Genomic DNA, 15,164 nt, shown 5'->3' on the forward strand with positions numbered 1-15,164 from the left:
CACCCAAAGCAGTATAGGCCCAGGTACCTTGAGTTTGGAATAGCCTTTCTGAACATATTGTCCACATTTTTCATGTTCCCCTGTGGAAGCATAAAATTTACTCCACCAGTCAACGATTTCTTCCTCCTAATAAAAGACATATCAAAATGGAATAACCTTTAGTGTTGACATGGGTTTCTAATCAATGCAGGAAAACCCACATGTCGTGGGTAAGAGAAATAGGTACTTCTGAACCTGAACGAGGAGACAGGATAGGATGTTGACATGCACAACGGATTCAGCATTCACCATTCTTTCACCCAGAAGCCGCAGGGGAAAGGACCATCGCTGGCGGCCAATGAAATGTGTCTGGCTCAAATGCCCACCGCTCTCCTAGATGATTGCTTAAATTCTATAGACACAACCTAATCATTAGTCTGGTTTTACTTTTTTATCCTGTTCACTTGATATTTATATATACAGATTAAACTCCCATATATGTTTTCTACTATTTCATTTCTTTAACTGTTTTAGCCAGCAATCCGTTATAAAACAAAGCTAAGCTGAACGGTGGAAAGCCTGGTTCTAATTCAAGTCCCATCCTTTACTATAAGCCATAACCTCCTGTTACAAGCCATACCAGCTTGGGCAACTTGACCCATCTCTCTGAGCCTCAATTTCTTGATCCACTGAGTGGGATAACAACACTACCTATCTCCATCTACTCCAGAGAGTTATTTCAGATAAGATCATTAGGAGAAAGAGCTTTAAAAATGATAAAATGTGGGGTGCCTGGGTGGCTCAGTTGGTTAAACATCCAACTCTTGGTTTCGGCTCAGGTCATGGTCTTGGGGTCCTGGGATGGAGCCCTGCATCCAGCTCCCCAATCTGCGGGGAGTCTGCTTGTCTCCCTCTCTTTCTGCCCCTCCCCCTGCTCATGCTCTCTGTCTCTCTCTCTCTCAAATAAATAAATCTTAAAAAACATATTAAAAATGATAAAATGTGAAACAAAAGTAGGGAGGCATTCTGGGTCCTTTAGATCAGTAGCTCCCAGCCCACCCTTGGGTGAGTCCTGGGCATCCAATATGCTTTCATAAGTTCCCCAGGCGATTCCAATGTGCAGCCAGTGGCAGAACCTCTGGTTTAGACACATGGTTCTTAGTTGCACAGAGGAGACCGCGTATCAGAGTCACTTGTCAAACATTTTTGAACTGCAGAAGCCTGTAGTTTATAAAAGGCTGCTATAAATTCCACTCCGATTTTTGACAAGAATAGAGCCTCATCAGACCCACTCATTGCACACTCAAGAAAAGCTACTTCTCATCTATGTACCATATATATATGTACACAAACACACACACAATTATTTCCCCTTTATAGTCAGTAACCCGACCTTGGATTTAAACAAGTCTCTTTACATATCCGCTATAGGCAGAAAATCTAAAATGAATCTGAAATCTAGCAAAGCATGTATAATAGTTACCTTTTCTGTCAGCTGTTTATCACATTTTGCACAGGAAGAGGGCAAACCATATGGAGACCCCATGAGCATCAGGTTTGAAGAGAAAGAGGGAGAAATTAGTTTTCATGCACACTTTATATTATCAACATTTTTGATCGATTATTTAGAATATTCAGGATGATCTCATAATTAAACACACCTTACTGGTTTCTTCTCTGAAAATGTGCAAATGAGTTACAAACAGTATTAAAATGAAAAGGTTGGAGGTAGCCACACACATCCCATGTTTTCGAGAGAGAATCTCGCTGTCGGCACAATGGTCACAAGACGGGAGTGGGGGGCAAGGGGGGCGGGGGGCCTGGTAGTACAGATGCTCATTGGCCTGCCCCAAAGTTTTCATTTCATTTAGCTCCTAAAGTATTCCTCAACTTGGCCTAATTCTTATCCCTTCAAAAACTCCTGTCATGGGATATTTGTGTCTAGCATGGCTACAATTTCATCACATAGGGTACCTTTCCTTGCTTTCTCCCCATGCCTCTGTTATAGCACCAAATACAGATGCGTCCATCAAAATTGCTCTAAGAAGTCAAATTTCTCATGGTCAAATGCTTCCATTTGAGCTTCTGCATGGAGAATCCACCCCTGATCTCAGGGCACACCCAAGAGAAGAGAGAATGGTGAGCTAGGGTGTGGAGCCTGAGTTTTCGCTTGGTGCTGCTGGTGGCACATCACCCAAGTTCACTCTCAGGGGCAGTCTGAGGGACTGCTATCTAGACCCACTTTCTGAAATCCTAACTCCAAGTTCCTGTCTCGTGTGAGGAGAGTGCTCATTACAGGCACTCCCTACAGCTGTTGTATGAGGTGGCCATGGGCTTCCTCTGTAAGTGTCCTCACTGTTTTCTGACTGACATTTATCCAGCACACAGAACTGCCAAGAGGGGCAGAGAGACACGCAGTTGTAACAGTTCCTTATAGTAGATTCATCCCGAAGCAAGATTAGGGGTTAAATCATAGCCAAACTGAGATTTTGGAGAGAGGCATTCTATGCCTAAAGGGCACTCATGTTCCACGAATGGTTCCTGAATTTTTAAAAAAGATTTTAAAAGTCTGTTTATTCACATCTATTTTCAGCTATTTAAAAATATTTCAAAGAAAAGAATAGGTCATGAGTTTAAAAGCACAACTCAAAACAAATGATGCCTGATTTTAAACGTTAGGATTAACATGGGAGAATTTATTCACGCCCGTCCGCTCATTAGTTCGCTCAGAAAAGTTAACGGGAGTAACTTGCTTTATGGTTTCTCCATGGTAAGAGTCTCCTTTTTACTTAGAACCATCACATTTGTTTAAAGATCGCCTTTCACTCCAAAATCTAGTATTAGAAGGAATCTGAAAGGAGAATTCCAGTCTTTAGCCCGAGGTCCCCACAGGCCCAAGCAGCTTCATGCACTTCCTTCTCATACATATACATACATGCACTGTCCTTGGAGAAGCCATTTTGCTGAGTGCTGTTGACATACTGCTTAAGCACTGGAATTGGAAGGTAACTGTTGAAATGGCCACATAGGAACGTCCATGCTGCCCAGCAAACACTTATCAGCTTGCCCCAAGTACTTATTTCTCACCTCTCTTGTGGTAGTGCTGAGCCCAATTTAAGAACTCCCACAGTTCTCACAGGGTAACGGTGTGCGTTTCCGTGAGCATGAGACTGTCACCCAAAGCCCTAGCCTCCAGCTCGCATCAACAGCACAGTGAGTTTTGACCCACTCTCTCCATTTACCCAGATTGGGTTGGTGGTAGCAGACGTAAACATACATCACATGTACATGTAATGCATGCCCAGCAGCAAGCTTGTTATCGGCTCTTCCAAAGCTCACCTGGGTTCATCTGACTCTGCATCCATGTGTACTGTCTTCCCTGACAAACAGGTGGAATCAGTTTTTTAGGGGCGATTCCAACCAGCCTTTCTTACCAACACGGAGCACCTCAGTGAGGTGTTAGCAGAGCAAGCCGATTAAAGTCATTTACAGTATTGTCGCTCCCCCCCCCTTATCTGCAGGGTACACGTTCCAAGACCTTTAGCAGGTGCCTGAAACCACAGGTAGTACTGAACCCTAGATATACTATGTTTTGTCCTGGACACACATTCCTATGGTCAACTTTAATTTACAAATTAACAGCACAGTAAGAGATCCATAATAACTAATAATCAAACAACACGTATGACAATATACCATAGTGAGTTACGTGGATGTGGGGTCTCTCTCAAAATGTCTTCTTGTGTTGAACTCACCCTTCTTGTCATGATGTGAGATGATAAAATGCCTACGCGGTGAGGTGACGTGAGGTGGATGACGTGGGCCCTGTGACGTAGCATCAGGCTACTACTGACCTTCTGTCCGTTCGTCAGAAGGAGGGTCATCGGCTTCTGGACTGCCGGACCTGCCACTGACCGTGGCTCACTGAAGCCACGGAAAGCGAAACCACAGATAAAGGGGGACACCTGCCTGAACGATGGTGGTTCCTAATACTACCCACCTAATACTACCTAATACTACCTAATACTCCCACCCCCAATCCTGGCAGACCGCAACTCAGTTTCCAGGATGTAAAAGAAACTTGCACAATGCGTTGCTACAGTAACCCAGCCATCTGTTAACTATTATTAAGAAATGAGTGAGAATATCGGCATAGATTGGCCTTATTCTTCTTGATCCCCCCACGTAGGACTACTAAGTACACAGCAGGCATGAATAAGAATTGTTTGACAATGGGACGTAGGAAAACTGGAGACAGATTATAGAACAGGATCTAAAACCGCTTTTTTCCAGAGTGGTTGTGAAAATGTATATAAAAGGTCTTATGTATACAATCCTTAATTTCTCCCTAGGCAACTACTGTTTTGTTGGGAATATGTGAGGTCGTTTACAAAGTGAATGTGGTCGTTTTACAAATTTGGTATTGTCATTTGTGACTGTGGATGATTCCTAGGGAATAGAATCAGATACACTGCTCCACGGTGCTGGCGGTGGAGATCACATTTAATATGGTCCAGTTGTTAGTGAGCTTAATGAAGTGGGAAGGAAGTGAATTTTTTAAAAGGCACTGTTTATGGACATAACATATTAAAGTGCAATCATGTGCATTTTTTGGCCAGTTTGCACATTAAAACATGCTGTGAAAGTCCATCCTAAATGCCAACACAAACAGGGAGATATTTGATGTTTTCTTTTTTCTGGACTGAGACCTTTTTACATTTTTTTTCCCTTTCCTTCTTGTAGAATTGGCTGGAATGGTTCTAAAATAGGGTCCTGAGTGAGCATTTCCACCAATTTCTTCACTTCGAAACCACAGTGAGTATAAAAATCTAAGATACCCCATACCCGGACAAATCGGGTCAGTAAAAATTGGTGACACTTCTCCTTCACATAGGGAAAAAAACTCTGTGCTACAGGCATCCCTCTTCTGAATGTTCTATGCTATAAACTGTCTCCTGAACTTTCTAGCACATGGTATCATTCAGACTGTCCACACCAATAGTTCTGAGACCTGCCTGCACGTTAGAATCACATGGAGAGATTTTTAAATATACTGATGTCTACTAGGCCCTCTTCCTCTTGGAGGGTAGGTCCTGGCCCTATCTTAAGTACCCTGGGTGACCCAGGGTAGAGGACACTAGTCTGCACAACGTCATCTTAACTACTGATGAGTTTAGGATTCGGATTCCTTATTCTACCTCAATAAACTGGATTGGTTATTATTATTTCAATTGCATTGAATGGTTGTCTGACTGAATTTGCCCAATGCCTAGGCCACCCGGAAAACAAAACTGACATTATCCAATGATCAGTTCTGAAACCTACCTTCGAAGCCAGTAATGGTTTGGTGTCTTCTATTTCGATAATGACATCCCGGCAGGGCGGGGTCGACAGAAGGGAAGCTGCAAGACAAACAATTTCTCACCTAAGATGCTTAAAGAAATACAGGAGTGAACATTCTAGTCCAAGTCCAAGTTCAGCAGTCACAGTGGAAGGCAGAGGTTCCTCAGGGGTGGGACTTCCTGAGTAGAGAGGACCACACCCGAATGGAGAAGGTGACCCAGTAACTCATCATTTTTCCCAAAATGTAATGTAGATTTAGACATCTTTAAGGAACGATATGGCCCATTTTTCTCTTGTCTTGGACAATTAGCCCAGTGCCTGTACTTAGGAAGGGCTCAAAAGAGAGTGGTGTCGATTGTGTCAATACATGTCTTTAGAGGATGTGGGGGGAGGGGAACCTACATCTAAAGGAGCCTCAGTTTCTTGGAATCTGTTCCCAAGACACAGAAAAGCAAAGCAGGGTGAATAGTTGCACATTTCAGGTCTGAAGTTGCAGTGGCTCATTCAGCCCCGGTTCCCATAGTGTGGGCACAGGGAAGAGGCATCACCCGGTTTTAGGCCATTCCCAGAAGAAGCCTGACCCCTGAACAACAAGGGTTTGAACACTGTGTGGGTCCACTTATATGTGGATTTTTTTCAATACAGTATAGTACTGTAAATGTATTTTCTCTTCCTTGTGATCTTCTTAATGTTTTCTTCTCTCCAGTTTACTTTATGTAAGAATGGAGTATATAATACATACAACATACAAAATATGTGTTGATGGACTGTTTATGTTTTTGGTATTTAAGGCTTCCCGTCAACAGGAAGCTAGTGATAGTTAAGCTTTAGGGGACTCAAAGCTGTACATGGATTTCTGACTGCGTGAGGGTCAGCGCCCCTAATCCCCGCCTTGTTCAGGATCAACTGTATTTGTGGGTCCAGGTTTTGGGATTAGAGCAAGGGCTCAAGGGTAGCCCCTGGGCTCACCAAGTTTGTTTCCACCGAAGCCTCAACCCAGGGTAGGGGTGTGGGTGAGGGGTATGTCTACCCTTTCTGGAAGACGGTACTGGGCAGTCAGACATTCAACAGGAGGCCAGCATCCAGACAGAAGGAACTGCCAAGCCAAAAGAACTTTTTGTTTAACCCACTCATGTAGGACATAAAACGGGAGGGAAGACACAATTTTTAGGTAGGTACCATGGGCCAGGCAGAGAGCTAAGCCTTTCACATACTTTATCTCATTTAATCCCTCAATAATCCTGCAGAATATGCACCATTATCCCTATTATAAAGACTAAAAAACAAATTGAGGCTAGGAGAATGCAAGTTACTTGCTTCAGGTTAAACACTTAGGAAGTGGAAGTAGGTGACTTAGCTAGGGCTGTGTACCCCAAAGCTTGCGTTTTAACACACCGGAGCCCAGAGCAGAGTAAATGCTCAGTGAATGCTGGAAATGATCAGGGGGATACTGGGGAGGCTGGGGAGACTGACATTTACCGAACACCTATGATACCCCAGTTGCTATGCTAGGTGTTTTTACACCCATGTAGAACCCCCATATCTATCAGCAGTCTCTGCATTTCCAAGACAGTCTCCCCCCAAACTCCTAACACACACATAACACAGAGCATGACAGCCAGTCAGGCAGGCAAGCGGGAACACAACTGTATTTGAGTTCTTTCTTACCAGCTCTCTGCTTTACCAGCCTCATGGCAACAAAGCCTCAAGAACAGGAGGAATAAGTTATTCTATATGCTTCCAACATTAAGCCAGCCAAATACATTCCTCAACTCATACCCTATTACTGGTTTTAAGAAAGGACCAGATCGATCTAAAATAATAGATTCTGGTCTTAGGAACATTATACTCTCCCCACCGCATACTCCTTAGGGATTTTCTTCTTCGAAGACTTCTCTGAAACCTTGACCACACTTCACGTTAATTACATACGGTCACTAACCTCTGCCTGAGGCCCAACCTACCCAGCCCCCTGACCAACAGACACCAACAGGTCCACACTCGGAGGCCAGAGAAAGGTTGCCGAATTTGTGATTTCACACATTTGGATCAAAGAACTTTGTCTCATGAAAGCACTAGGAAAAACGTTAGGACAATTGTTTCTCTCCATTTAGTAGCCCCCAATACAACAATGCTGTGGTTACAATAATCCTTGTTGTTATAAAAAATGTCGCTATTTTAGGTATTATCAATTCAACACAAAACGCTCTGCATGGGAAATTTCGGGGTAAACTCATGTAGGTTTTTTTCTTGCCCATGTGTGATTGTGGACTTTATTTTTTCCTCTTCTCTGAATCGAGAATACAGGATGCTCAGACCCACATAACAGATGAGTTTCAGATGCTCTGTAAAATCAATACCAAACCTTCTAGAAGATTAAATAGAACTGGTTAGCAGAGCAGCTGCTTAAACAGAAGACATCCGTTTCAGTCTTGAGGCACCAACAATCAGCTGAATGAGCGTGTGCCAGTTCTCCACGGGGCCTAATCTCATGAAGCGGGAGGGGCCCTGGGACCTTGTTCCCTGTTGTGTCCCAGTCCCCAGCCCCTAACACGGGCCCTGCACATAGTAAGCTAAAAACGAGTCATTATCGAATGGGCAGTAACAAAATGCTATCTATTAGCTATTATTTCTTTGGAGCCCTAAGTTAAGTTTTATGCCCTGCTCTATCATCTACTTATTAATCATGTGACCTAAGGCAAGTCATTTAAACTCAGCAGGTGTCAGTTTTTCCTCCACGGATAACAATGAAATAATATTTTCCCAATTACATTACCATAACAGGACATGTTCATGAGGACAACAGATGGAAAGCAATACAAAATAAAAATCCTCCCCCTGCTTCTGTGCTCATGAGGGGACCCCTGGATTTCTGCATCAAAACATTTATCACACTGGAAAGCAACCCGTCATTGCCTTGTTTGTCTTCTCTGCTTGACTACATGACAATTTGAGGAAGCACTTAACATTTCCTGCAGAGACACCGAGTGTTCAGCTAGGGACAGTTTCCTTCAGAAGGTTACTACCTGAGCACTGGATCCCCCCAAAACAAGGTGGGAATTCAAACCTACCTCTGCCGCTTACTAGCTATATCACCTTGGGAAAGTTACGTAACCCACTATAAATCAAACTGTTTCCTCATCTGCATGCTTATTTTTATCTTGAGCAGGTTGCTAAAGATTAAATCAGATCACACATGAGAAGCCCCAAATGGTGTTTATAGACACGCATCTTACCTTTTAGCTGCGGCACAAGGTCCTCCTTCCCCGCATAAGGGTCACAGCGAAAGCGGTCCAGACGATCGATGGTGCACTGCCCAACGACAGGCTTCCGCCCGAACTGCCTGTGGTCGATGACCTTGATCACCAGCGGGGGCATGTACAGTTCCTCCTTGGGCAAGAACTGGGGGTCACAGAAGCAGGCATCACTCCTCCGTAGGAGACCAAAGGGACCACCCCAGACTCTGTTTGCCCATTTGGTGTAGCCCCGGGGACTCACAGTAAGTAGTTCAGGAATGCTTGCGAGGCAAGCAGTGTCGTGCTTAAGGGCATGAGCCTCGAGCCTGCCTGGGGTCAAACCCTGGCTCTGCCCCCGGGAGCTGCATGACCTCAGCTCTTCAAGGCCCCAGCTACGTCTTCCGTAATAGGACGGTTGTTTAACTGCTGTGTGTGACCTGCTTAGCCTAGTGTCTTAGGACCTGGCTATGCTCTGTAACAGGATGCAGAGTCAGCCTGTGGTTAGAATGAATTAGAATTTACAAGCAACCGAGATAAAACTGAATCTCCAAGGGAACTGTGTGGCTTGGGAATCTCTTAGCCTTGGAAGTTCAGCGTCCAAACAGAATGCTCCTTTCCCCCTGATTCCTCCTGTTCCTCCACGTGGAACTTGGTGGCCTTGGTGACATTGTCTGATTCGGGAATCATGGGCTAGTCCCAGGGTGCGCCTGGTATGGGGTTCAGAGAACGTTTCATCTCTGGCCTCGCACAGGAGGAGAAGTTGGGGCTGGCGGAGTGGCTCTCCTCACTCCCGCTGGGACTAGATTCAGACTAGAACTTGGGGCTGGGGGAGGGGCTGGGCAGGGGCCACGGATGGGTGGAGTGGCCCAGGGCAAACGCTTCGGGATTCTGGCTTGGAGCGTCCAGGTGGCACCCCATCTGCAGCATTGTAGGGGGAAGAGCACGGGCTTTGGAGTGAGGGGAACGGAAGTCCAAATTCTGGCCACCTGCTTGCCAGCTGATCCTGGTATAAACGACTCAACCTCTGGGTTTCCTCCGAAGTGGGCGTATGAGGAGTGAAGCCTCCTGCCCTGCCGGGCGAGAGCAAACACGACACGCAGGAGGCGGGAATGGCTCAGAGCTGTCCCGGCATCACCTCCCACATAACCACTGCAGCCCCGAGCGTGTGGCCTGACGCTCACTGTGGGACTTGAAGGTGTACCCCTCTCTAGGCTTCAGTTTCTACATCTGTAAGAGCAGACTTTAAACCACACGACCCTAGCGTTTGAGAAGGGAGTGTTAGCGACACCAAATGACTAGGGAGGGAGAAGGAAAGCGAAGATGCTGGGCCCTCTGCTTTATCACGCCAAGGAAATGCCTTGATTTTCTCTCTTTTATGCAGTACAGTGAAAAAGGAAGACTTTTCTTTTTAAAAACACTAAGGATGAAACTGCTTCAAAAAGCGGAAGGACGGGGTGACCTCTTCTTGCTGCAAAGTCCTATGAGGTCTACGACAGAGGACCGTGAGCCGGATGTGACGCTGTCCCTTCCTAACAACCAGGGGGTGACTTCCATGGCACCAAGTGGGTGCCCTCCACTGGAGGTGGGGCCTGTCCCGGACCCTGCCACCCCAAATGGGCCCTGCAGCTGCTCCTTCCCCAGCCAGCCAGTCCCTATCTGGAGGCTTCTGGTCCACGTACACCTGCAGGGGCAGGACTGAGGGTCAGTGTTCCACCCTCCAGGGCAGAGACCAAAAGCCTGTACCCGAGAGCTGAATAGATGGAAAGTTCATTCGAGAAAAAAGTAAGTATTTTCCACAAATATTTCTGTATCACTGGGGATGTGTGAAGCTTCAAGAAACCATTACTACAGTGTGAGAATCTAGGGGAGAAACGTCACTGGCAAGCTGAATTCAAGGCAGGGTTTTTCTAGTTGCTGTCAGAGTTTGGAAATATGTAAATGTGTGTGGGGTGCGGGGGATGCAATCTCTATATATTCATATTTCAAATACAATTCAGTTTACTCAACACACATGTGCTATTACAGTCTTGATTGATACTGTACCACTTTCATGAAGAGAACAGAACTCGGGAAGTTGGGCGTCTTCTTAAGGTTTTTGATCACCACTGATTCTACCCTTTCCCCTCCACACTCCACGACGAGGCTGGGGGAGGTGACAGAGGCCATCTGGTAGTTTTTCATGTTTCTTAAGCCCCAAGCTAGAATCTAAAGAAAACAATATAAGGAGAGAGGAGGAAAACTCAGTATATTACAAATAATATTCAACAGGAAAAATTCTTCCTTAATAACTGGTAAATTCTTTAAGATTGACTTGTGCAGATTTGCCTAAAATCTCTGAGACTATTATCCTAGAAAGCCTGTAGATCATGCAGAGAAAGCAGTTTTGCCCCTCTTTTTCTGCCTGAGCTGCTAAAAAGCAGAGCAGTGAAGGGTGCAGGAATCAAATCCTGGCTGTGAACCCTGGCAAGTTTGGAACCTCTCTATGTCTCGTCCGCAAACACAACTGTCTTGTCTGCAAACAAATCACAGGGTCATTCTGAGGATCAAGTGTAAACTCCTTAACAGTGTCTGACATGTAAGCATTCAAAAATGAAAGCTGTTGTTTAAAGCCACCTGCTTTGGTCTTTGGGAACTCTGAGCAAGACAGCCTGAGAAGGGAAATCTCAAGGTAACAGCTGCTTGACTGGACAAGGGGGAGACCTTGAGAGTGGACCAGACGCTGTCCATGAAGCTACCTGTGAGCTCCCGCAGCCTGTGTCTGCTCTGATGGTCTGCCATGTCACCATTTCCCATTGCTCCCATCCCTCTCTCCACGTCAGCCCCCCTTTTAGGTCCCCCGCTCTCTGCATGCACACACGCGCGCACACACACACACGCACACACGCATGCTGCTCTCAGTCTGCCTTCCCTCTCCCAGCTCTCCAGTTGACATGGGAAACTCAGAAATCTCCTGGCTTCTCGTAAGTGAGAACTCTAGATTCCCTCAGTAACGCTGGAGTTGACCTGTTCTTATTTCGACGAGCTTTCTGTTTGCATGTGTGTTTCAAATTTTTGGACAAATTCTATAGGAAGTTGGAGACAGCAAGAGAATTTGTAGCAAGATTCCATTTCCTACGAGAGTCCGGTGTGTAGCTACGTCATTTGACTTGATCAATAAAACGGGGAGCTGCATACCTCAATAGCAGTGAGCTGAACCACAGGCCTGATCCCCTGGGGGACCATGTACAGATTTGGCGCCCTTTGTGAGGGAAGGATGGGAAGGTTGGAGCCATTCTGTAAAACAAACATGGAAACATCACTGCCTCTCCTTAGTTCAAGAAAATGGTGTCGTGGATTATTAGCAAGTGTTTTAAGCAGCTACTAGGAAAGAATATATGCGTGAGAAATCAGTAAGTACCTTGTGCCTCAGAATCAGCTCTGCAGTTACAAGGACATCCCCACAGGTTTTGTCTCCATTCATTACGGGGTGCCAGAGAAGTTTGGGGGTGACATCTGTTTCTGAGTTTAGTTTTACCAGAGGAGAGCACGTGCTTCGTCCTAAAAATTCATCTTTGCCCTAGAGAAACAAGCAGTCCTTAAATTCCCCAACAAATATCCCTGTACAACTCCGTCATTCCCCCAAGCCGTCTTAGAAATTCTAAATTACCTACCACTTGGTCATTGTCAAAAAGTTCGATGATAACTTTGGGCGGGTTCTGTAGAACTGTCTGGGGCTCCCCATAGATTTCAATTTCATCAAATATAATGGTCTGGTCCCATGTGGGATTCAGAGTTGAGTGGATGATCTCAGTGGTTTTGCTTCGATGGAGGAAGGAGACATGAGCATATGGATCTAAAACAGAAAAAGAGAGTAACCGTGAGGCCATGGCTAATGTATAGCTCCCCAGGCGCCCTCATTTCAATCGCATGCTCTTCTTCGAGTTGCACTGACCACAGACCCTCACCACTCCCTGGGAGAGAGACCGCCAAAGCCTTCTTGAGAAAGAACAAAGCTGGAGGCATCACACTTGCTGGTTTCAAACTATATTACAAAACTATAGTAATCAAAACGGTATGGTATTAGCATAAAAACAGACACATGGACCGACAGAACAGAGACCCCAGAAATAAACACATGCATAGGCAGTCAATTAATTTTCAACACAGGTGTCCAGAATGCACAATGAAGAAAGGATAGTCTCCTTGATAAATGTGCTGGGAAAACTGGACAGCCATATGCAGAAGAATGAAGCTGGAGCCCTGTTTTACATCATGCACAGAAATCAACTCAAAATAGACTAAATACTTGAACATAAGACCCAAGACCGTAAGCCTCCTACAAGAATAGATTAAGGGGTAAGCTCCTTGACATTAGTCTTGGCAATGATTTTTTAGGATTTGACACCAAAACCACAGGCAACAGAAGCAAAAATAAACAAGTGGAACTACAACAAACTAAACTTCTGCACAGCAAAGGAAATAATCAACAAAATGGAAACCCATGGAATGGGAGAAAATATTTGCAAACTACATTATCTGATAAGCAGTTAATATCCAAAATATGCAAGAGACTCATACAAAAATAGCAAAAAGCCCAAATAACCCAATTAAAAAATGGGCAAAGGACCTGAAGAGATGTTTCTCTGAAGAACACATACGAATGGCCAAAAGGTACATGAAAAGGTGTCCAACATCACTAATCCTCTGGGGAATGCAAATCAAAACCAGAATGAGATATCACCTCACACCCGCTAGGATGTCTAGTGTCAAAAAGACAGGAGACAACCAGCGCTGGCGAGGATGGGAAGAAAAGGGAACGCCTGTGCGCCGTTGTGGGAACGTAGACAGGTGGAGCCACTGTGGAAAACAGTATGGAAGTTCCCCAAGAAATTAAAAATAGCACTATCGTATGATCCAGCAATCCCACTTCTGGGTACTTACTCAAAGCAAATGAAATAATCATCTCAAAGAGCTATCTGTGCTCCCATGTTCCCTGCAGCATTATTTACAATAACCATGGCTCCGATCAGTTATCTTATATCTCAAACGGCAAGGAATCTGCTTGAGTTTTATGCAACTTTAGTCAAGAATTAGGATTAAGATTCTAACTTTGACCTTCAATGATTGAGTGCCCCCTGGTGGTGAATATTCAAAAACGTCTTCAAACCCCGTTTGGAGATGCGTATTGTGGGGATGACCTTGAATCTGCTCTAATCTGTAAGAAAAGGAAACCATTCACAAATGGTTACATGAGCGCTTGGAACACACCTCATGAGTGATGTGAGCAGTTCAGAGTGTCAGGCAACTGCTTTAAGAGTTGTTTCCATCAAAGCTCTGCTGGCCTTCACGTCCTGAAGTGCAAATCTCCCCAAGTCACCCAGATGGCCCCTGAACGGTTCATGATCCCACCAGCAACGGCACAGATCCTCAGCAGCGGACCCCTGGCCTTTTCCCCAGCCCTGCCCACAGCCTTCCCTTTAGAACCAGTCCAAAGGCCATGAAACGAGCTGGGTCTCATGGCTTTATGTTGCAGGGAATTTGGGGAACAGGCCACAGAGAGGTCAAAATGAACTCCACACTGCCTCAAGCCTGGTGTTGTAGGCAGATGGGCGAACTTGTGATCTTTCTGTCAACTTGAGAGAGCTACAAAAATATAAGGATCTTAACTTACCGATCAGCCCAAGAGCCCAGAGCGTATGTATGTGTATGTATATAGAGAGCTATGTGTATAAGCAAAGAGCAGAAATTGCTTTTCTTCTAGGTGCTTTTTATTAATCAATTAATGATTATTAGTGTTAAAAGACCATGTATCTTCTGTGTATCTCTAGCACCCAGCAATAGTACTCAACATACTCAGTGATTATTTAATGACTGTGCAGTTTATTTCATACAAATCAAACTCATTTCAATATGGAAAGCCTCTTTGTTGTGAGACATTACTAAAAACATCCACTTGATGAAAAGTAGAATCAAGCTAGCTAGCTGTGTAATAACACGTAAGATGGAGATTTTTGTCCCTTTACCTGAAAAACTATCCTTGTCTAGAGCCATGAGGTTCCTGGCTTGATAGATATAGCAGCGCAGATGGTAAATGTAGACTCCTAAAAAGAACAGGATGGAGGTTACTCATAAGGAACATAACACTGTAAACTGCAAATTTTCTGGAATATTTGGAGATAATTCATGTTTCAGATAAATGGGTCATTCAAATCTACTTCTCCACAATAAAGAGCACACATAGTGGTGATGACAGGTCCTCCCAAAGTAGTTCTGTTTCCTATAAAATAAAACTAACTTTAAAAATACTACAGTAAGCTCAGTGCAAGTGTATCACTCAGGAGAACATCACTCCTGTTGTAAAACCTGGATTTAGGCCACTGCTTGTCATCTCAGACCTTGACAATGAGACTTGGTTTCCAAGAGTTATAGAAATAGGGCTTCCTATACTATTTCAGCCCCAGGTCTAGGAAAGTTCCTCCTTTGATAGTTCAGAATCTTTATACTCCTTACCCCTATATTAATGTATATATGCTCCCCCCCCCAACACATTATTCTGGGAGTCAGACTACTTGAAATCTTGTCTATAGTGCTCTAAGATGAGGACAACAATAACACCACCTTCTAGGG

The 15,164-nt window shown here is 44.7% G+C and overlaps 1 protein-coding gene across 6 annotated transcripts in view; it reads right to left on the reverse strand.

The window, feature by feature from the left end:
- Nucleotides 1-15,164, reverse strand: part of MYOF (myoferlin) — a 153,764-nt gene that overhangs the window by 28,531 nt on the left and 110,069 nt on the right. For 4 of the 6 annotated variants that reach the window (XR_003518662.2, XM_027587430.1, XM_027587404.1 and 1 more), the window contains 10 exons: nt 14,561-14,638; nt 12,209-12,390; nt 11,956-12,114; nt 11,733-11,831; nt 10,602-10,763; nt 8,559-8,724; nt 5,305-5,381; nt 2,915-2,971; nt 1,463-1,474; nt 28-126 (listed from right to left, as the gene is read on the reverse strand). Coding sequence is in view for 5 of the 6 variants with exons in the window: in XM_027587430.1 (XP_027443231.1) it covers nt 28-126; nt 1,463-1,474; nt 2,915-2,971; nt 5,305-5,381; nt 8,559-8,724; nt 10,602-10,763; nt 11,733-11,831; nt 11,956-12,114; nt 12,209-12,390; nt 14,561-14,638 (1,091 nt within the window). In the remaining variant the exon portion in view is untranslated. The remainder of the gene's footprint in view (nt 1-27; nt 127-1,462; nt 1,475-2,914; nt 2,972-5,304; nt 5,382-8,558; nt 8,725-10,601; nt 10,764-11,732; nt 11,832-11,955; nt 12,115-12,208; nt 12,391-14,560; nt 14,639-15,164) is intronic. The other 2 variants (XM_027587420.1, XM_027587411.1) reach the window with 1 other exon arrangement.

The sequence above is a fragment of the Zalophus californianus genome, chromosome 15, assembly GCF_009762305.2.
Source record: "Zalophus californianus isolate mZalCal1 chromosome 15, mZalCal1.pri.v2, whole genome shotgun sequence".
Classification (NCBI taxonomy): Eukaryota; Metazoa; Chordata; class Mammalia; order Carnivora; family Otariidae; genus Zalophus; species Zalophus californianus.